Source organism: Bombina bombina, chromosome 4 (assembly GCF_027579735.1).
Source record: "Bombina bombina isolate aBomBom1 chromosome 4, aBomBom1.pri, whole genome shotgun sequence".
Classification (NCBI taxonomy): Eukaryota; Metazoa; Chordata; class Amphibia; order Anura; family Bombinatoridae; genus Bombina; species Bombina bombina.
In genome coordinates this window covers 539292273-539313283 of record NC_069502.1, presented here as the reverse complement: position 1 = coordinate 539313283, position 21011 = coordinate 539292273, and the positions used below count along the sequence as shown (strand labels likewise).

General features: G+C 40.0%; 1 protein-coding gene across 1 annotated transcript in view; it reads right to left on the bottom strand.

The window, feature by feature from the left end:
• BCKDHB (branched chain keto acid dehydrogenase E1 subunit beta) overlaps positions 1–21011 on the bottom strand; it is a 637435-nt gene that overhangs the window by 450129 nt on the left and 166295 nt on the right. Inside the window, exon 6 of the mRNA XM_053710474.1 lies at positions 14716–14824. Within this exon, the coding sequence (XP_053566449.1) occupies positions 14716–14824 (109 nt within the window). The remainder of the gene's footprint in view (positions 1–14715; positions 14825–21011) is intronic.

Genomic DNA, 21011 nt, shown 5'->3' with positions numbered 1-21011 from the left:
TCGTCTGGGGTTGTCATGTTCCTTGTTCAGAGGAGAATTGCCTGGTATTTTGGGGCTGGACTGACCTTACTTGGCGGGATCAGACCGATATACTTCAGGAAAGTTTTCTTCTGTGAAAAGCACACTGGTCTAAAAGAGGCTGCTTCCGGGTGGTAAATCGCCATAGAACAAGCCACTGAGCTGTTGTTCGTTCCTGGTAGAGCGCTTCTCTCTTTGTATGCAAATTATTATGACCCTGGGGAAGTCTCCCTATGGGTGATGGGGGAAACCAGACGTGGACTCCTTGCTCAGTGTGCTTATAGGAATGTGGCTGCACCTCACTGACGAGGCCCATAGGAGGCCGAAACGATCGTCTGGGGTTGTCATGTTCCTTGTTCAGAGGAGAATTGCCTGGTATTTCGGGGCTGGACTGACCTTACTTGGCGGGATCAGACTGATATACTTCAGGAAAGTTTTCTTCTGTGAAAAGCACACTGGTCTAAAAGAGGCTGCTTCCGGGTGGTAAATTGCCATAGAACAAGCCACTGAGCTGTTGTTCGTTCCTGGTAGAGCGCTTCTCTCTTTGTATGCAAATTAGTATAACTCTGTAACCCAAAATGTTTGAAGCCTTAACTCCCCAACTAAGCGTAGTGTGTTTCTCCGCTCCTTGGCCAGATCTAAAGCACATTTAGTCTTTGTACAGGAAACACATTGGGTGAAGAGCTCAAAGATCTCTATTCAATCCAAATTGTTTCCGGTGGTAGAAGCGGCCAGTTACTCACAAAAGTCAAGAGGGACAGCAATCCTTATACATAAGGATATCTCTTATGAAAATATTCTCACCAAGGCTGACCCCCAAGGTAGATATCTAATTATTATTTGTAGACTAGATGGTGCTCTCTACACCTTAGCTTCATATTATGGCCCCAATAAGCTTCATATCCGTGCTCTCCGTAAGTTTCTTCAAAAATTAGAAACTCTTAGGCAGGGCCTCCTGCTTCTTGCCGGAGATTTCAATGTGGTCTGGGACCCAATTGTGGATAGGAAGTTGAATACGGCCCGTAAACCATGTAAATCTGTTATTGAACTATCACATAAATTCCGAAATTTGATGTTCCAGTTCAACCTCTTCGACATCTGGCGGGCCTTACATCCATCTGCCCGGGACTACACCTACTTCTCTTCAGTCCACCACTAATATTCGCGTATTGATCATTTTTTCTGCGACCCTGGTCTATTAGATAAGGTGTCAAGGGCGTGGATTCCCCAATGCCCTTGGTCGGACCACGACCCAGTTCATATCACCTTACAGTCCTCAGTGGTACTACACCACTCCCCGACCTGGCGTCTGTCCCCTGGCTTATTCTCTTTACCGGAAATGGTGGCCTCCGTTACTAAAGACCTTACGGATTTTCTGCTGCTGAATGATAATAATGCAGTACATGACTTCACCCTATGGGCTTCTCTGAAATCAGAGGCACATTTATAAAAATTGCATCAGCCCTAAAGAAGCGTAGAGGGGAAACTTTGGCACAGCTGATGTCGACTCTACGCAAAGTAACGGACGATCATAAAAGGAACCCCGCTCCTCAGATACTCAAAAAAATAGCCGATATTAAAGCCCAGATAGTCCGACTGGAGCATGCACGGACAGCAGAGAGGCTTCTCAGGCTTAAGGAAATCTACTATCATAAAGGCAATAAGGCCGAAAGGCTTCTTGCCAACAAATTACAACAGAGGACGGCGGCGGCACGTATAGCGGCTCTGACAGTACAGGGCCGTAATGTCACTAAACCAAAAGATATAGGTGATGCCTCCACGAAATACTATGCTTCCCTTTATAACTTGCAGGAGGACGATACACTTCCTCCTCTGAACCCCGATTCTATTAATGATTTCCTGGCCCCTTTGAACCTTCCACAGATTTCCCAGGAACAGTCAGATAGTCTCCGGAATCCTATTTCAGCTCTGGAAGTTAAAACAGCCATCAAATCTCTTAAAGCCTTTAAATCACCTGGGCCAGATGGCTTTACTGACCTATTTTATAAAAAATTTCAAATACAGTTCATCCCCATCTTAACGCGGTTCTGCAGAATGGCAAGCGACAGAGGCACTCTCCCGGCTGAATTCTTACAGGCAGTTATAATCACTATTCCGAAACCAGGAAAAGATCCCACTAAGTGCGAGAGCTATAGACCCATTTCATTGCTGAATCTTGATGTTAAGCTCTATGCCAAGATAATAGCCACACGTCTTAATGCTCTCTTGCCCACCCTGGTAGATCTAGATCAAGTGGGCTTTGTTCTGAGACGACAAGCCCCAGATAATACGAGACGCCTACTGAACGTATTTTTTGAAGCTTAGAGGTTGCACCGGCCCTGTGTCACCCTGTCGTTGGACGCTGAAAAGGCCTTTGACAGGGTGAGATGGGAATATATGTTTGCTGTGCTGAGAGGGTTTGGATTCCCTTCATCCTTCATCACAACCATAGCAGCACTGTATTCGAACCCATCTGCAAAAGTCAAGGGTCTAGGTTTCTGTTCGGAACCCTTTGAGATAACCAATGGTACCAGGCAGGGGTGCCCTCTGTCACCCCTTATATTTACTCTTGCCATGGAACCTTTGGCTTCAGCTATCCGCTCCAATGCAAAGATAAGGGGTGTAGAGATCCACCAAGTCGAACAAAAAATTGCGCTCTTTGCAGATGACTTTACGGTGCCGATATCAGAACCCCTCATCTCCTTACCTCAGCTCTTCTCTCTCCTTGAGAAATTTGCTCTAATTAGCCACTATAAACTCAACGTCTCTAAAACGGAGGCGTATGCCATAAATATCCCAGAAGACACCCTTACTAGACTGAAGAGTCAATATAAATTCCAATGGCCCACCTCTCACATTAAGCATTTGGGAATCTACCTTTCACATGATATACCTACCATCATTGACTTGAATTTCTCTCCTCTTTTATCTACTGTCACAGCTTCGACTAACACATGGAATGTCCCTTCACTATCCTGGCTCGGTCATATAGCAGCCTTCAAGATGTGCCTTCTCACAAAGTTGACCTATATTTTCAGATCCCTCCCCATCCCGATCCCTAGAGCCACGATCTATAAATTCCAGCAACTCTGTAATCGATTCATTTGGCGTAACAAGGCACCGAGAGTGGCCGTCAATACATTACAACAACCCATATTAGCTGGTGGGGCGGCTGCCCCGAGCTTTTAAGATATCATGAGGCAGCTAGATTGTCACATGTGACCCAATGGGGCTCGCCCGCGCAGAGCAGATGGGCGCAAATTGAACAAGCAGCCCTCCCGGTAGAGATCACCTTGCGTGATCTCATACGGCTTCCCAAGCACTCTAGACCCCCTGGTCTTCTACTTAATCACATAGTTGCCTCCAATTTAAAGTTCTGGGACAAGATACATAATCTTGCTTCTGTTGCTCCCCATCCGTCCCCATCTCACACGATCAGAGGACTATTACTAGCCCTCCCTGGCACCCACCCCAACCTATGGACTAATCTAGGGGTAATTATGGTTGCAGATCTGTTCGAGGGAAATGCTCTGTTGACCTTTCAAGCATTTCTTAGGAAGTTCAACCCACCCACCATTTTACACTTTGAATTTTGGAGGCTTCGAAGCTATCTTAAATCGTGGGGCTTTGATAAAAGCCCATTGAGAGAAAGGACCAGATGGGAAGTTAGATGGGACATAACAACCCCCCCCGATTAAATTGCTAACAGCATCATACCTAGACCTTCTGAACCCTCCTCTTTTCTATAAATCCTCCCCGGTAAGACAATGGGAAATCTCGCTGACATTGACACATGAACCACAACAGTGGAAAATTGCAACACAATTAACAAAAAAAGCGGTTCATTGTGTAACTCTATATGAGTTATTCCTCAAAATATTGTTACAATGGCATAGGACACCTTTACGCCTGTTCAAGATCTCACCCATCAACTCTCGCAAATGTTGGAGAGGATGTGATGAGTTGGGAACCCCACTACACATCAGGTGGGCGTGCCCACGCATCCAAACCCTATGGCAACACGCTGGCCAATACTGTATTACGAAGGGCATCCCAATTCAACTGTCGCCAAGTATGGGCCTGTTTCATATGCTACCCGCATCTGTGCCGCTTCCTCAGAAGATGTTCTGTGTCTATCTCTTTTTAGCAATCAAGCTAGCTCTGGCCAGGCTATGGCTTCAACAGACTGTACCTTCTTGGATGCAAGTAGTTGAAATCTTGGGCTTTGTAAAAGCAATGGAATCCTATGTATCTCACATACATGGCTCAGAAGATCTGCAAATTATGACCTGGGAATATGGACCTGAGTAACTCCCCATGGGCAGCAATACCTGCTCCTCCCCTTGGAATAGGTCATACCTCTGGAACTAGTGCCTCTTACCCAATCCCTACCACCCCCCACCCCATTGAATGTTACCTTCTGCTGGCCAGTAGTCTCATAGGCCAAACAGATGATGCTTTTCAGCCAAAAGGAAAGAGAGGTAGCAGTCGCCTTCTGACTTCTGACCCCCTGATGATTGACGTAAGCTACAGTCGTGATGTTGTCCGACTGAAATTTGATGAATTTGGCCGCCGCTATTTGAGGCCATGCCTGAAGAGCGTTGAATATCGCCCTCAGTTCCAGACTGTTTATCGGGAGAAGAGTTTCTTCCCAAGACCATAAGCCCTGAGCTTTCAGGGAGTCCCAGACCACACCCCAGCCTAACAGACTGGCGTCTGTCGTTACGATGATCCACTCAGGCCTGGGGAAACATATTCCTTGAGACAGGTGATCCTGAGACAACCACCAGAGAAGAGAATATCTGGTCTCCTGGTCCAACTGAATTTGAGGAGACAAATCTGCATAATCCCCATTCCACTGTTTGAGCATGCATAGTTGCAGTGGTCTGAGGTGTATCCGAGCAAAAGGGACTATGTCCATTGCCGCAACCATTAGTCCGATTGTCTCCATGCACTGAGCCACAGATGGCCGAGGAATGGAATAAAGAACTCGGCAAGTAGTTAAGAATTTTAGCTTTCTGACCTCCGTCAGAAATATTTTCATTTCTACCGAGTCTATCAGGGTTCCTAGGAATGGAACTCTTGTGAGGAGGGAGAGAGAACTCTTTTTGATGTTCACCTTCCACCCGTGAGACCTCAGAAAGGCCAATACAATCTCTGTGTGAATATTGGTTCTTTGGAAAGTTGACGCCTGAATTAAGATGTCGTCTAGGTAAGGTGCCACTGCTATGCCCCGCGGTCTTAGAACCGCCAGGAGGGACCCTAGCACCTTTGTGAAAATTCTGGGAGCAGAGGCCAACCTGAAAGGAAGAGCCCCAAACTGAAAATGCTTGTCCAGAAAGGCGAACCTGAGAAACTGGTGATGATCTTTGTGGATAGGAATGTGCAGATACGCATCCTTTAGATCCACAGTAGTCATATATTGACCCTCTTGGATCATTGGTAAGATTGTCCGAATGGTCTCCATCTTGAATGATGGGACTCTGAGGAATTTGTTTAGAATTTTGAGATCCAGGATTGGTCTGAAAGTTTCTTCTTTTTTTGGGAACCACAAACAGGTTTGAGTAAAACCCCAGTCCTTGTTCTGCAATTGGAACTGGGTGGATCACTCCCATTGTATGTAGATCTTCTACACAGCGTAAAAACGCCTCTTTCTTTGTCTGATCTGTAGACAGACGAGAAATGTGGAACCTTCCCCTTGGAGGAGAGTTCAATTCTAGAAGGTAACCCTGGGCTACAATCTCTAATGCCCAAGGATCGTGTACATCTCTTGCCCAGGCCTGAGCGAAGAGAAAGAGTCTGCCCCCTACTAGATCCGGTCCCGGATCGGGGGCTACCCCTTCATGCTGTCTTGGTGGCAGCTGCAGGCTTTTTAGCCCGTTTACCCTTATTCCAGCCCTGGTAAGGTTTCCAGTTTGCCTTGGGCTGTGAAGCGTTACCCTCTTGCTTTGCAGCCGGAGAGGATGAAGCGGGGCCGTTCCTGAAATTGTGAAAGGAACGAAAATTAGCTTTGTTCTTTGTTTTAAAGGCTTTGTCCTGAGGGAGAGCATGGCCTTTTCCCCCGGTGATATCTGAAATAATCTCTTTCAATTCAGGCCCGAATAGGGTCTTCCCTTTGAAAGGAATGTTCAAAAGCTTGGATTTAGACGACACATCGGCCGACCAGGACTTTAGCCATAGCGCCCTGTGCGCCAAAATGGCGAAACCTGAATTTTTTTCGCCGCTAACTTAGCTATTTGGAAAGCAGCGTCAGTGATAAAAGTATTAGCTAGCTTTAGAGCCTTAATTCTATCCATAATTTCCTCATATGAGGTCTCCGTCTGGAGCGAGTCTTCCAGCGCCTCAAACCAGAAAGCAGCTGCAGTAGTTACAGGAATAATGCAGGCAATAGGTTGGAGAAGAAAACCTTGTTGAACAAAAATGTTCTTAAGTAAACCCTCTATTTATCCATAGGGTCTTTAAAAGCACAACTGTCTTCAATTGGTATGGTTGTGCGTTTAGCTAGTGTAGAAACAGCCCCCTCCACCTTAGGGACTGTCTGCAACGAGTCCCGCATGGGGTCAGATATGGGGAACATTTTCTTAAAAACAGGAGGGGGGACAAAAGGGACACCTGGCCTATCTCACTCCCTAGTAACGATATCCGTAATCCTCTTAGGGACCGGAAACGCATCAGTGTAAACAGGGACCTCTAGGTACTTGTCCATTTTACACAATTTCTCTGGGATCACCAAAGGGTCACAGTCATCCAGAGTAGCTAATACCTCCCTAAGTAAAACACGGAGGTGTTCTAGTTTAAATTTAAAAGCCAATGTATCCGAATCCGTCTGGGGAGGAACCCTTCCTGAATCAGAGACTTCTCCCTCAGACATCAAATCCCTCGCTCCCACTTCAGAGCGTTGTGAAGGTATATCGGATACGGCTACCAAAGCGTCAGAATGCTCATAATCTGTTCTTAAAACGGAGCTATCACGCTTTGCAGGTAACACTGGCAGTTTAGATAAGAAGGCTGTAAGAGAATTATCCATGACTGCCGCTAAGTCTTGTAATGTAAAAGGGTTAGACGCACTAGAGGTACTAGGCATCGCTTGCGCGGGCGTAACTGGTTGTGACACTTGGGGAGAGGCAGACGGGCTACCTTCGTTACCTTCAGTCTGAGAATCATCTTGGGCCACATTCTTAAGTGCAACAATATGATCTTTAAAGTGTATAGACATATCAGTACAAGTGGGACACATTCTGAGAGGGGGTTCCACCATGGCTTCTAAACACATTGAACAAGGATTTTCCTTAGTGTCAGACATGTTTAACAGACTAGTAGAGTACACAAACAGGCTTGGAATCACTTTAATCAAAGAAAAAACACAATTTGAAAAAAACGTTACTGTGCCTTTAAGAGATAAAAAGAGCACACAATTTTACAAAACGGTCAAAAATGCAGCAATCTTTCTGAAATTTTCACAGTATGTAACTAAAGCCTTAATAATATTGCACCCCAAGTTTCAAAACGATTAACCCCTTAATGCCCAAATCGGAGCAGCCTAAAGCCAATACCTGGTTAAATCACTACAGCACCTTGCCACAGCCTTGCTGTGGCCCTACCTTCCCTTGGGGATCAGATTTGGGGGAATATAGCTTCTTTTAGGCCCTCAAACATCAGCAGGACCCTCCATGTGAAACAGCATGAACTTCTCTACAATTCTAACTGTGCATCTGAAGCAATTAGGCCCCTCCCACTCTACTCCGGAGCTGTGAGGCCTAGTAAATCACTCCTAAGTGACTAAAAAACAACCATGTGGTAATAACCCCAGAAAGAACCCAAAAGGGCTTTCAAAGTGTCTTGCAAAACGATTTTTCCTTAGCCAAACAATCGATTACCCTGAATAAGTGTCAACCAGTATATTAGCCCTATTATGTAAGCATTCAATTCCTTACTAAGTCTGTGAACATAGCTTACCCTCCCCTCATGGGGACCTTGTCAGTCTTCTAGCATTATCTCAGCCTTGTCTAGAAATAAATGACTGAACATACCTTATTGCAGATCACCCTGCAAACTGTTCCCCCCAACTGAAGTTTTCTGGTACTCCTCAATCCTGTGTGAGAACAGCAGTGGATTTTAGTTACAACATGCTAAAATCATTTTCCTCTCAGCAGAAATCTTCATCACTTTTCTGCTAGAGAGTAAATAGTACAAACCGGTACCATTTAAAATAACACATTTTTGATTGAAGATAATAACACTACAATTCTAACACCACATTCACTTTACACTCCCGAGAGAGACCCTAGTGCTTAGAGCCAGCAAAGAGAATGACTGGGGGGTGGAGCTAGAGGGGGAGCTATATGGACAGCTTTGCTGTGTGCTCTCTTTGCTACTTCCTGTAGGGAATGAGAATATCCCACAAGTAAAGGATGAATCCGTGGACTGGATACACCTTGCAAGAGAAATAGTAATTTTCTGTTTGCTGATTTTCACTATTATAGGTTATTTAGCTAAGCTGAGTGCCTTTTTTTTCGTTTTCCTCGTATGTTCCAAAGTCTCCATGTGGCCCTAGAAAAGGTATGCTGGACACTGACTCTTACAACCAGAATGAGAGACAGCACCTTCACTTATTTTGGGCATTTTCCTACTGCCACACTAACTGTAAAGATGTATTCTAGCCACAAGTCTGGCCATCGCTTTAGCGCTTATTGCAGGGGAAATTTTTACAGTTGCAGAGACATTTTATGTACTTGATCCATACAACGTTTAACTTGCCTGTGTCTGAACAGTGAGCCTTTCCCTATTATGGTGATTGCCTTCAGTCTGTTACCTACACACTCTTAACGTCCACTAGTTGTAGTATAGGAATGTGTATGTCCATTCATTATCATAAATCAAATGTGCAGGCTTTTAAGCATATCATCAGCCACAAGATACTGATTAGTTTTCCCAGATTGTGCCATATCTACAGCTTAACCTTGCCTATATATCATATTTCTGTAAAACTAGGATGTCATATTTACATGCCCTTTACTGTTATCTGTACTTGCTATGATGCATATAGGATTTAAGTTATATGACGCTATCACATTCTATGGTAAAGCTTTAGGCATACTACCAATATTATAATTATAACTGTTCCGTATTTATACGATCTTACAAACATAAATCTGATGTATCCCATCAAATTCTAGCTACAACCCTCCTCTATAAGCAACTCTCTTTATCCTACCTTATCCTGATATGTATACTTATACTACAGATCACTCTTAACGGTACTACTTGTTTTTTTCAGCATCACTATAGGCAGAGCTGTATCTTTATTAACTTTGGCTATCAACAAATGCTGTTTAACGTTAAAAGTTGAGCCAAGTGACTGCATGCGCAATACCCTAGTTCTAGATCAGTGATGTTATGGCAACCCATGAAGATAAAAGGAGGACTGGGACCCTGACTTCTTTCGTTAACATTACATCCCATATTGAAATAAAATAAACGATCTTACTGGAATCTACGCAGTGGAAAAGGAACACGGCCCTTCAAGTGTGACAGATAGTAGCATCGCTTCTGATATGGACATGAAAGAATAGAGGCAGGCAGCGAAACTCGTCAACGCTGATTGCCAAGGAGCTGTTAACATGAGTCGGGATGGTTTCGCAGAGACAACACTCCCTGCATCTCCGGACTCTTTCATCCATGCTCTCACTGAGATGCTGACAGGTTTACTTAAAACTCCAGTCCCATTACGAAGAGTACTACCCTCCATAAGAGACTATCTTCAACTTCTGACACTTCTCTGCCAACCTCCTGGGACGAAAGGCAAAGAATGACCGGGGGATGAGGGAAGTGGGGGAGGTATTTAAACCTTTGGCTGGGGTGTCTTTGCCTCCTCCTGGTGGCCAGGTTCTTAATTCCCAAAAGTAATGAATGTAGCTGTGGACTCTTCCCGTTTAAGAAGAAAAGTGAACTTTTTTTTTTTTTTTTGATCGCATTTGGTAGTGAAATGGTGGCATGAAATATAGATCAATACTTTGGGTTGTCTACTAAAAAAAAATATATACATGTCAAGGGATATTCAGGGATTCCTGACAGGTATCAGTGTTACAAGCTAATTTTGAAAAAAAAAAATGGTTTGGAAATAGCATAGTGCTACTTTACTTATTGCCCTATAACTTGCAAAAAAAGCAAAGAACATGTAAACATTGGGTATTTCTAAGGACAAAATTTAGAAACTATTTAGCATGTGTGTTTTTTGGTGGTTGTAGATGTGTAACAGATTTTGGGGTCAAAGTTAGAAGAAGTGTGTTTTTTTCCATTTTTTCATCATATTTTATAAAAATATTATAAAAAATAATAGTAAATTATAAGATATGATGAAAATAATGGTATCCTGTGAAAGTCCATTTAATGGTAAGAAAAAAGATAAAAGATAGTTAATCCCTTTTTTACCCATTTCCCAGTTTTGCAAAGCCAACATAGTCTGTTAATATACTTTAAATCTTTGCGATTACCTTGTATCTAAGCCCCTTCGGACAGCCCTCTGATGACATGGCTATTTATTTATTTATTTATTATCTAATGACTTGCATTTTAACCAATTAGTGTTGTGTCTGCCACAACTCCTAGCAGTCTTGTGTTGACGGTCCCTTAAAACATGGAATCTTAACAACTATACCCTGCAGACACAAACCACTCACAGAAAAGCCACCAGCAGGTGACAGGCAGCAAAGAGGACCAATCTGGGGCAGAATGCTTAGCATCAAGGGCAGAATGTGGCTTATGAGCCTCCAGTTAGTGATCTTTAGTTTATGACATTTACTAGGTCTGTTTTCTTCCTGCACCCTCACATTTTCACAATTCAGTGTCAGACCGATAATGTGAGATGAGACCAGAAGACAATTGAAAACTGTTTTCAGTACACCATTTTTTAAGGTTTGTAGAATCAATACCATTTACATGCAATATGTCTGCTACTAAATAAGTGTAGCCAAGTATGCAAGTTTAACTTTTCTGCAGACTGGGGACTAGTATTGAAATCATTTCTGTGCAATCAAGTCAGCTCTTCTCTATGCTATTTCTAACTACCTAGATATTATCACTCTATTTCTGATAGTAGGGCTCAACAAACCCAGGAGCCAGGGAGACACTGGCTCCTAGAATTTTACCCCTGGATCCGAACTTTTTGGGTTATTCTCCATATATCTTTATACATATGCCACAGTCTGTCTCCTAAATATTCTTACTGGATGCTTAACTTTAAACAGATTTTTTAACACCCTCTATCTATAGTATCTTGTTTTACTAGAATAGCTCAATCTTTTTGCTATGTTGGTACTGCAAATCTATAGCTCGCATTTCTTTTGTTATGTTTTACTCACCTTCCCTGCACCACATTTTTATTACAGGATTTCAAGCTTTGCATTGTAGCTGCAGTCTGTTAATATATATTATATCTGTGCTCTGTCACTCCAGCGAACCTTTCATGCATCGACAGTAGTTTTTTTATTAAAATGGTGTGGTTTGTCTCAGCTTCAAGTGGAGTTATTACAACAATTTGTTTGGTGTTTGAAATACTGTAATGTTATAAATGGGGCTTTTTGTTCTGTTTCATTTCTCAAAAGAAAAAAAAAAGGAAACTGTGTAATATACAGATCAAACTTAGATACGTTTTGTGCAGATGTGCAGGTCTCTGTTCCATCCCAGCTGAAAGCTGATTACAAAACAGTTCACAAGACTATCAACTGGCTTAAAGGGACAGTCTAGGCCAAAATAAACTTTCATGATTCAGATAGAGCATGTAATTTTAAACAATTTTCCAATTTACTTTTATCACCAATTTTGCTTTGTTCTCTTGGTATTTCTTAGTTGAAAGCTTAACCTAGGAGGTTCATATGCTAATGTCTTAGACCTTGAAGGCCACCTCTTTTCAGAATGCATTTTAACAGTTTTTCACCACTAGAGAGTGTTAGTTCATGTGTTTCATATAGATAGCAATATGCTCGTGAAGTTATCTGGGAGCAGGCACTGATTGGCTAAACTGCAAGTCTGTCAAAAGAACTGAAATAAAGGGGCAGTTTGCAGAGGCTTAGATACAAGATAATCACAGAGGTTAAAAGTATATTAATATAACTGTATTGGTTATACAAAACTGGGGAATGGGTAATAAAGGGATTATCTATCTTTTTAAACAATAAAAATTCTGGTGTCGACTGTCCCTTTAAATATGTTCCAATATAATAAAATATATTCAGGTTACGAGTGAAGCGCAATCTGTTTCCTAGGTTTTTATTGTAAAGAGTGTGTGTAGCTAGACAACTCTGCAGGTACTCAGTGCCCTCAGCAGTTACATTATACAAATCAATATCACGACTGCCACAAACCTCTGCTGCTAAATTGCTACTTAAGATGATTTAATTTTTTCCCCCAGTTGTTTGCATCTACTGAGCATGCTCAAACAACATCAGAAGAAGTGATTTAAACCTTTACATATCAGAAACCACTGCTTGGTTTTTTTTTAACCAAAAACAATAAAAAACTGAAAGCACACAGTAAACAAAATCTATCTGCATGCCACATTTTATAAGGAGTAGTTTAGAGTATTTTACTGTAGGTTTGATTAATCATTTTAAGGTGTCTATACATTGAAAACAAAGCTTTATAACAGACAAATTAATCTGCTCAACTATTGCTTACCATCATTCCACACTTCCCTTAAAGCGACAGTAAAGTGACAGTAAAGTTAAAATGAAACTGTCAGGATTCAGATAGAGCATGTAATAAAAAAATGTTCCAATTTACCGCTAATATTACATTTGCTTTATTCTCTTTGTGTCCTTTGTTGAAGAGTAAGTAGGTAGGCTGATAGGAGCTTAGGAGCATGCATGTGTCTTTGCTATTCTATAGCATCAGTGTTTGCAACTACGTGTAACATTTCTATAAACCCTAGGTAGGCCGATAGGAGCTTAAAGGGACAGTCTAGTCAAAATTAAACTTTCATGATTCAGATAGGGAATGCAATTTTAAACAACTTTAAAAAATTCACTTTTATCATCAAATTTGCTTTGTTCTCTTGGTATTCTTTGTTGAAAGCTAAACCTAGGTAGGCCTATGGTAATTTCTAAGCCCTTGAAGGCCACCCCATATTTTAATGCATTTAGCCGTTTTTCACAGCTAGAAAGTGTTAGTTCATGTGTGACATATAGATAACATTGTGACCACCCCCGTGGAGTTACAAATGAGAGGGCACTGATTAGCTAAATGCAAGTCTGTCAAAAGAACTGAAATAAGGGGGCAGTTTGCAGAGGCTTAGATACAAGGTAATCACAGAGGTAAAAAGTGTATTAATATAACTGTTGGTTATGCAAAGGGAATAGGTAATAAAGGGATTATCTATCTTTTTAAACAATAACAATTCTGGAGTAGACTGTCCCTTTAATAATGCGTATGCATCTTTAGCATTCTATGGAACCAGTGTTTGCAACTATGTATAACATTGCTATAAATATTATTGCAAACACTTCTGCCAGCTGACTAAAGACATGTGAACGCTCCTGAGCTAATTTAGGATTGCCTTTTAACAAATTATACCAAGAGAACTAAGCAAAATTGATAATAAAAGTAAATTGATAATTTTTTTAAAAATCATGCTTTATCAAATCCATGTAAGTTTAATTTTGACTTTACAGTCCCTTTAAAACACTTGCTTCAACACCTGTGTTCAGGGTGGGATGAACATAAAGCGACAGTGTAAAAGGTGCAGATAACAGTTCATTGTATTTAAAGCTTATTCTGGAACACCGAAAGTAAAGTGAGCTAGCTGCTGATTGGTGCCTGCACACATTTGTCTCATGTGACTGGCTTACTAGATGTGTTCAGCTAGCTGCCAGTAGTGCAATGCTGTTATTTCACCAATGAATAACTAAATAAATAATTAAGCAATTTTGATAATAAAAGTAAATTGAAAAGTTGTTTAAAATTGTAATTTCTATCCAAATCATGAAAGAAAAGTTAAGGGTTTCCTGTCCCTTTAATAGTATCAACATCTAAAAATGTGTGTTAATTGGGCTAATTGTAATAGTACACTATGGCTAAAGTGGGACAGCAAAGTGACCGTCTGGTTTAAACCTCTAGATTAGACTCCTGGGCTTCTGCCCACGTATGCCTCATAGCCTTGTCAGTCAGAGTTTTTAAACAAGCACAAAAGCACTGTCAGCACCGGATGTCTGCCAATGCTAATGCCAATGTGTTAAGAATCAAGCACATGAGTTACCAAGATTAGCTATTATAGTTTACAGAGATTAGGCCACAATATTGCTATCTGCTTCCACTTGAGAAATTGTGATTGAATTACTGAATAGACGTCTGTGTATAAATTGCTATAAGTGCTTCTAAACCTAAAAACACAGAACAGTCAAATAATTCAGCATAAACATACATCACTAAGCCAACTTATGCTCAAATTAAAACAAAGAAGAAATGGAATTTTAATTTGAAAATGAGTAGAAATGAAATGACTAAATCTATAATTACATGGCCAAAAATAATAAGAACAAGCCAAGGCAAGAACTGATGGCCGAAGCTTACAATTGTTGCTTTAACTTAAAACATTTGCTTTCACAAGGTCTGCCACACATTGCATGATGTTTCTGCCAAACTGTGTGACTAGTCCAGCCAAATGGTGAACTCAGCTATATGAATACAGAAGTGTTACATTACCTGCTGCTCTATAGAGTATCTTGGGTTCGAAGAAAATACATGGATTTTTATCTTCTATACAGGATAGTAGCAAGCCTTTTGCCTGGACAGGACTTCTGGGGATGACCACCTGCAAGAGAATATCAAACAGCTGTTTAACAAACTAGGACACAATTACTGCAAATATATAAATATGGACAATCTTACTAATTATTAATTGCAATATGAGTACATTAATGAATACATTTTGTTTTTTAATCATAGGGTTATATGCGCAAAAAGTGCTCATGAGATTTCATTTATTGCAGTTTAGGGTAAAAAGTCAAGGTAGAAAGCACTTTGTGCCTAGATCACTCTAAATATACACGCACTTATCAATCCTGCCATGCACATCTATGCAACATCTCTGAAATTCACCCCCTCCTTACCCAAGACACAACCAAAATATTAATTCAATTACTTATTTATTCTCATATTGACTACTGTAACCTATTCTTAAATTGCCATCCCAAATCATGCCTCTTCCTTTCCAATGTATTAAATATTTCAGCTAGACTCATCTACCTAAATCTCCAATTAATATCCCCTTTCCCTCTCTGCCAGTCCCAGCAATGTATCTCCTTATGCTCTAGAATACAGTATATTGGCCTTGATCTACAAAGTTCTTAACAACCACATACTAAACTATATTTCCATGCCAAACCACCCTCTTCAATCAACTTCTGGCTTAAATTAGTCTACTCCTACTACCAATACTTCCCTTTCCTGCCTCCAAGACTGCTTCTTGTAAAGGTTCAGCTGCTCTTTGAAAACACAACCAGAGAAGCATAACACTAATAGTAGTTCTTCATCATCATAACCAACAATATCAGTACTAACCTAACTTAGAGATTCAACTACAATCCATATGACAAGCCAAACAAACCTTAGGCCCCCTCTTTAACCTGCAGATTGTGAGCCCTTTGGAACAGCTTGTTTTAGTTAGTCTGTTTTATGTAACTGCATTCTTTTAACATGACACATTGGCATTTCATACCCCTATTTATGTAACTTCTTACATAGGTACCCAGCGTTACGGAATCTGGTGGTGTTTTACAAATAAACAACAACAATATTAATAATGATAATAATAAAATACATTTTAACAGACATATCTTCAGAAAAAAACACCTTCCGTATCAAATGCATAGAATTTGTTTACAAAAAGAAAACAAGAATGTTTTAGACATATAGGTAACATCAAATATTCCACCATTTCTCTCAAACTTCATTCTGAAAGCACCCACTTTCTAAGACAAATCAGTGTCCTACAAAATACAATTTTAGAAAAAAACTGTTGAAAACTCTATGAATTAAGAAAAACTGTCAGCCAAATGTGAATTATTTTGTCTGTACATTGCTGCCTGCATTCTCTTACATGCTATCTTTAGTATATGCTCTAGTACAGTGTTAAACCTTTATTGGCACTATTATATATATGGAATTCTAACTATAATAGCCATAATTGTGTCATGCCTTCGCTTGGGCACCCAATTGGCAGGGTTTGTACCCCCACGGATTTTCTGCCACATATATCACCAATTACACGCTTCGTTGTAAATTGTCAATGACTTCACTCATAAGCACAAACACCTGCAACACATTCTTGTTCATTAAAAACATTACAACGACACGGTTAGTAACTGCACCACTACTATACCCCATGTTTATGTACAGCTCATTATAATGCACAATAAACACTGCATTCTCCTTACTGTACTTTCACAGACAACAAAGGCAGTGTAACAATATACTACCCAACAATTTCTCAAAGTACTAAAATGAAACACAAAAGCAATAAACTGGCATTTGAAATGCAAAATGCATCAATCTTAAAAAAAACAACTAAATTCAACAGGGATAACACTAGAGACATCCTAAATCAATACACATTGACCTAGAAACATTAGCCCTAAAGATGTGTTCCTGTTATAACGCAATATACTGCATACTTTTTGCCATTCGCTTTTTGTTTTAAAAGGCCACATCTCTGCATTAGCTTGTCAGTTTAGTCTAATCATAAAGATAAATACCTAAAATAATTGTATGTCCCTGCGTTATTCAAGGTAAACCAAATGGGTAGCTTGTCTAAAAAAAAATCCTGATGTTTGTTTTATTATCTGCCAAAGTGCATAAATCATTATTAAATCCACCATGCATCCATATAAGTATCACATGCTCTCAACACTGACATTATTTTACAAAATGATGTAACTGAATTACCAGTCTTCTTAAAGGACTCAGCACATATAAAGCTGCAAGAAATCCATAGAAGGGAAGGAAAATTACTTGCTCTGTACAAAGTTATTAGTCACCTACAGGTAATAGACTCCATAAAATATTTTTGGAGACAAGATAATGAGATGAAAAATGAAACAAAGTTTGCTTGTTTTTTCAGTAAAAAACAAAACAAAACCCATGCATGTTCACTTATGTACTATTCTGTTAACTCCATACCGCCCAACATTTCAAAATTCAAAAGAGGGACACGCCCCCCGGTGCAAAAATTTGAAAGGGGCAGGGCTTAAAAAAATCATAAGACCAAAGTAATATAAATAAAATTCTAAATAAAGTCATATCTTTTAATAGTCTTAGGCAGCAAATCAAACACAAGCTCAAAACCACTGGTATAGCTATGTGAGCTCTGTATTTAATTAGCCTTTGCAGAGACAGTGCTAAATATTTTTATCTTAATTGGACATTTAATAAAAGATTATTTAAAACTATTCTCTGCATTCCCCATTAGTATTCTAGATTCTGGACTTTAAAGTTAGCAAAAAAGCACAGTAACACACTACATAGCATACACTTATACATACAGATACACACTGCACAGCATACACCTATACATGCAGATACATACACACACACTTATACAAACAAATACACACACACACACACTTATACAAACAAATACACACACACACTGCACAGCATACACTTATACATGCAGATACACACATACACTTATACATAGATATACACACACACACACTACACAGCATACACTTATACATGCAGATACACACATACACTTATACATAGATACACACACACTACACAGCATACACTTATACATGCAGATACACACACACTTATACATACAGATACACACACTACACAGCATACACGTATACATGCAGATACACACACACACTACATAGCATACACTTATACATGCAGATACACACACACCACATAGCATACACTTATACATGCAGATACACACACACACTACATAGCTTACACTTATACAGGCAGACACACACACACTACATAGCATACACTGATACATACAGATACACACACACACAGTACATAGCATACACTTGTACATGCAGATACGCACACACACACACACTACATAGCATACACTTATACATGCAGATACACACACACACACACACTTATACAGATACACATACACATACTATACAGCATACACTTATACATGCAGATACACACACACACACTTATACATACAGATACACACACACTACACAGCATACACTTATACATGCAGATACACACACTACATAGCATACACTTATACATGCAGATACACACACACACACACACTACATTGCATACACATACATACAGATACACACACACACTACATTGCATACACTTACACATGCAGACACACACTACATATCATACACTTATACAGGCAGAAACACACACACTACATAGCATACACTTATACATACAGATAAACACACACTACATAGCTTACACATGTAGATACACACACTACATAGTATACACTTATACATGCACACTTCATAGCTTACATTATTTACATGCAGATAGGCACACACACACTACATAGCATACACTTATACATGCAGATACACACACACTACATAGCTTACACATGCAGATACACACACTACATAGTATACACTTATACATGCACACCTCATAGCTTACACTTATACATGCAGACACACACACTACATAGCCTACACTTATACATACAGATACACACACACTACACAGCTTACACTTATACATGCAGATACACACACATACACACTACATAGCTTACACTTATACATGCAGATACACACACATACACACTACACAGCTTACACTTATACATGCAGATACACACACATACACACTTATAGATGCAGATAGACACACACTACATCATATATGGGTATCTGTAACTCATTGTATGAGGTCCTGGGGTTGGCAAGCACATAAGCTGGCAGTCTGAGGCTGCCACTGTTCGTTACCCTGGTGTTGCACTGCTCATCGTATAAAACTGAAAGCATGCTAGTATCACCAGGGGTTAGACATAATCTCTACCAGGGGTTAGAGGTCACCATTAACCTGAGGTCAGAGGGTATTCAGCCTTCTTACTCCTACTTAACCCACACACCATTCATTTTCCACAAGGAATCTATATAACCCTGGGAGAGAAAAGCCAGCTGCTTCTGAGTATGGGCCCAATTTTTTTTAATTTTTTTTTTTAATGCATGGGGCAATTCGGGACAAATGGCTAGCAACCCCAGGACAGAGGGACAGACCCTTAAAATCGGGACTGTCCCACGAAAATCGGGACAGTTGGGAGGTATGTAACTCTGACAAAGTTTTACTATGAACTTTTGGATAACACAGGAGACACCAAATCTGTCATCAGTTTCAACAATCTTTTTAAAGGGAAATGGGTATGAGACAAGGCTGTGTAATTAATCACCATACAAAGCTATGTAATATATGAATCGCAGAACGCTGCAATTGTTTTAATCAAAGATGGCTTCTTTAACATGGCATGTCAGCAACACTAATGCTCTGATCCAGCCCAGCAGTGGCACAGATCACTCCTCCAGGGGGGCGGACTAGGAAGTGTCATCAGTGGCACAGCACCATTCCCATTTTACTTGTCTCATGGTTTCTTGCTCTAGTCCTGAGGTGTGCACAGACAAGAGGTGGTGGACTACCAGTGCTCTTTTGTCTGGGAATATTCAGTCTGCAGTACAAACTCCAAGGGGAAAAAGCCACGGTTTTGATCAGTTAAATGCATTTTTAATGCAAAATGTATGTTTAAAATATTTTAATAAAATTGCAATTAAAGTCACAATATTTAATAAAAAAAAAAACATAATTTATGTTAGAACTTACCTGATAAATTCATTTCTTTCATATTAGCCAGAGTCCATGAGCTAGTGACGTATGGGATATACATTCCTACCAGGAGGGGCAAAGTTTCCCAAACCTCAAAATGCCTATAAATACACCCCTCACCACACCCACAATTCAGTTTAACGAATAGCCAAGAAGTGGGGTGATAAGAAAGGAGCGAAAGCATCAAAAATAAGGAATTGGAATAATTGTGCTTTATACAAAAAAAAAAATCATAACCACCACAAACAGGGGGGGCCTCATGGACTCTTGCTAATATGAAAGAAATGAATTTATCAGGTAAGTTCTTACATAAATTATGTTTTATTTCATGTAATTAGCAAGAGTCCATGAGCTAGTGACGTATGGGATAGCAGATACCCAAGATGTGGAACTTCCACGCAAGAATCACTAGAGAGGGAGGGATAAAATAAAGACAGCCAATTCCGCTGAAAAAATAATCCACAACCCAAATCAAAAAGTTTTAATCTTATAATGAAAAAAACTGAAATTGTAAGCAGAAGAATCAAACTGAAACAGCTGTCTGAAGTACTTTTCTACCAAAAACTGCTTCAGAAGAAGAGAAAACATCAAAATGGTAGAATTTAGTAAAAGTATGCAAAGAAGACCAAGTTGCTGCTTTGCAAATCTGATCAACAGAAGCTTCATTCCTAAAAGCCCAGGAAGTAGAAACTGACCTAGTAGAATGAGCCGTAATCCTTTGAGGCGGGGATTTACCCGACTCTATATAACCATGATGAATCAAACACTTTAACCAAGACGCCAAAGAAATGGCAGAAGCCTTCTGACCTTTCCTAGAACCAGAAAAGACAACAAATAGACTAGAAGTCTTTCTGAAATCTTTAGTAACTTCAACATAATATTTCAAAGCTGTTACTACATCCAAAGAATGTAAAGATCTCTCCAGAGAATTCTTAGGATTAGGACACAACGAAGGGACAACAATTTCTCTACTAATGTTGTTAGAATTCACAACTTTAGGTAAAAAATTAAATGAAGTCCACAAAACTTTATCCTGATGAAAAATCAGAAAAGGAGATTTGCAAGAAAGAGCAGACAACTCAGAAACTCTTCTAGCAGAAGAGATGGCCAAAAGGAACAAAACTTTCCAGGAAAGTAAT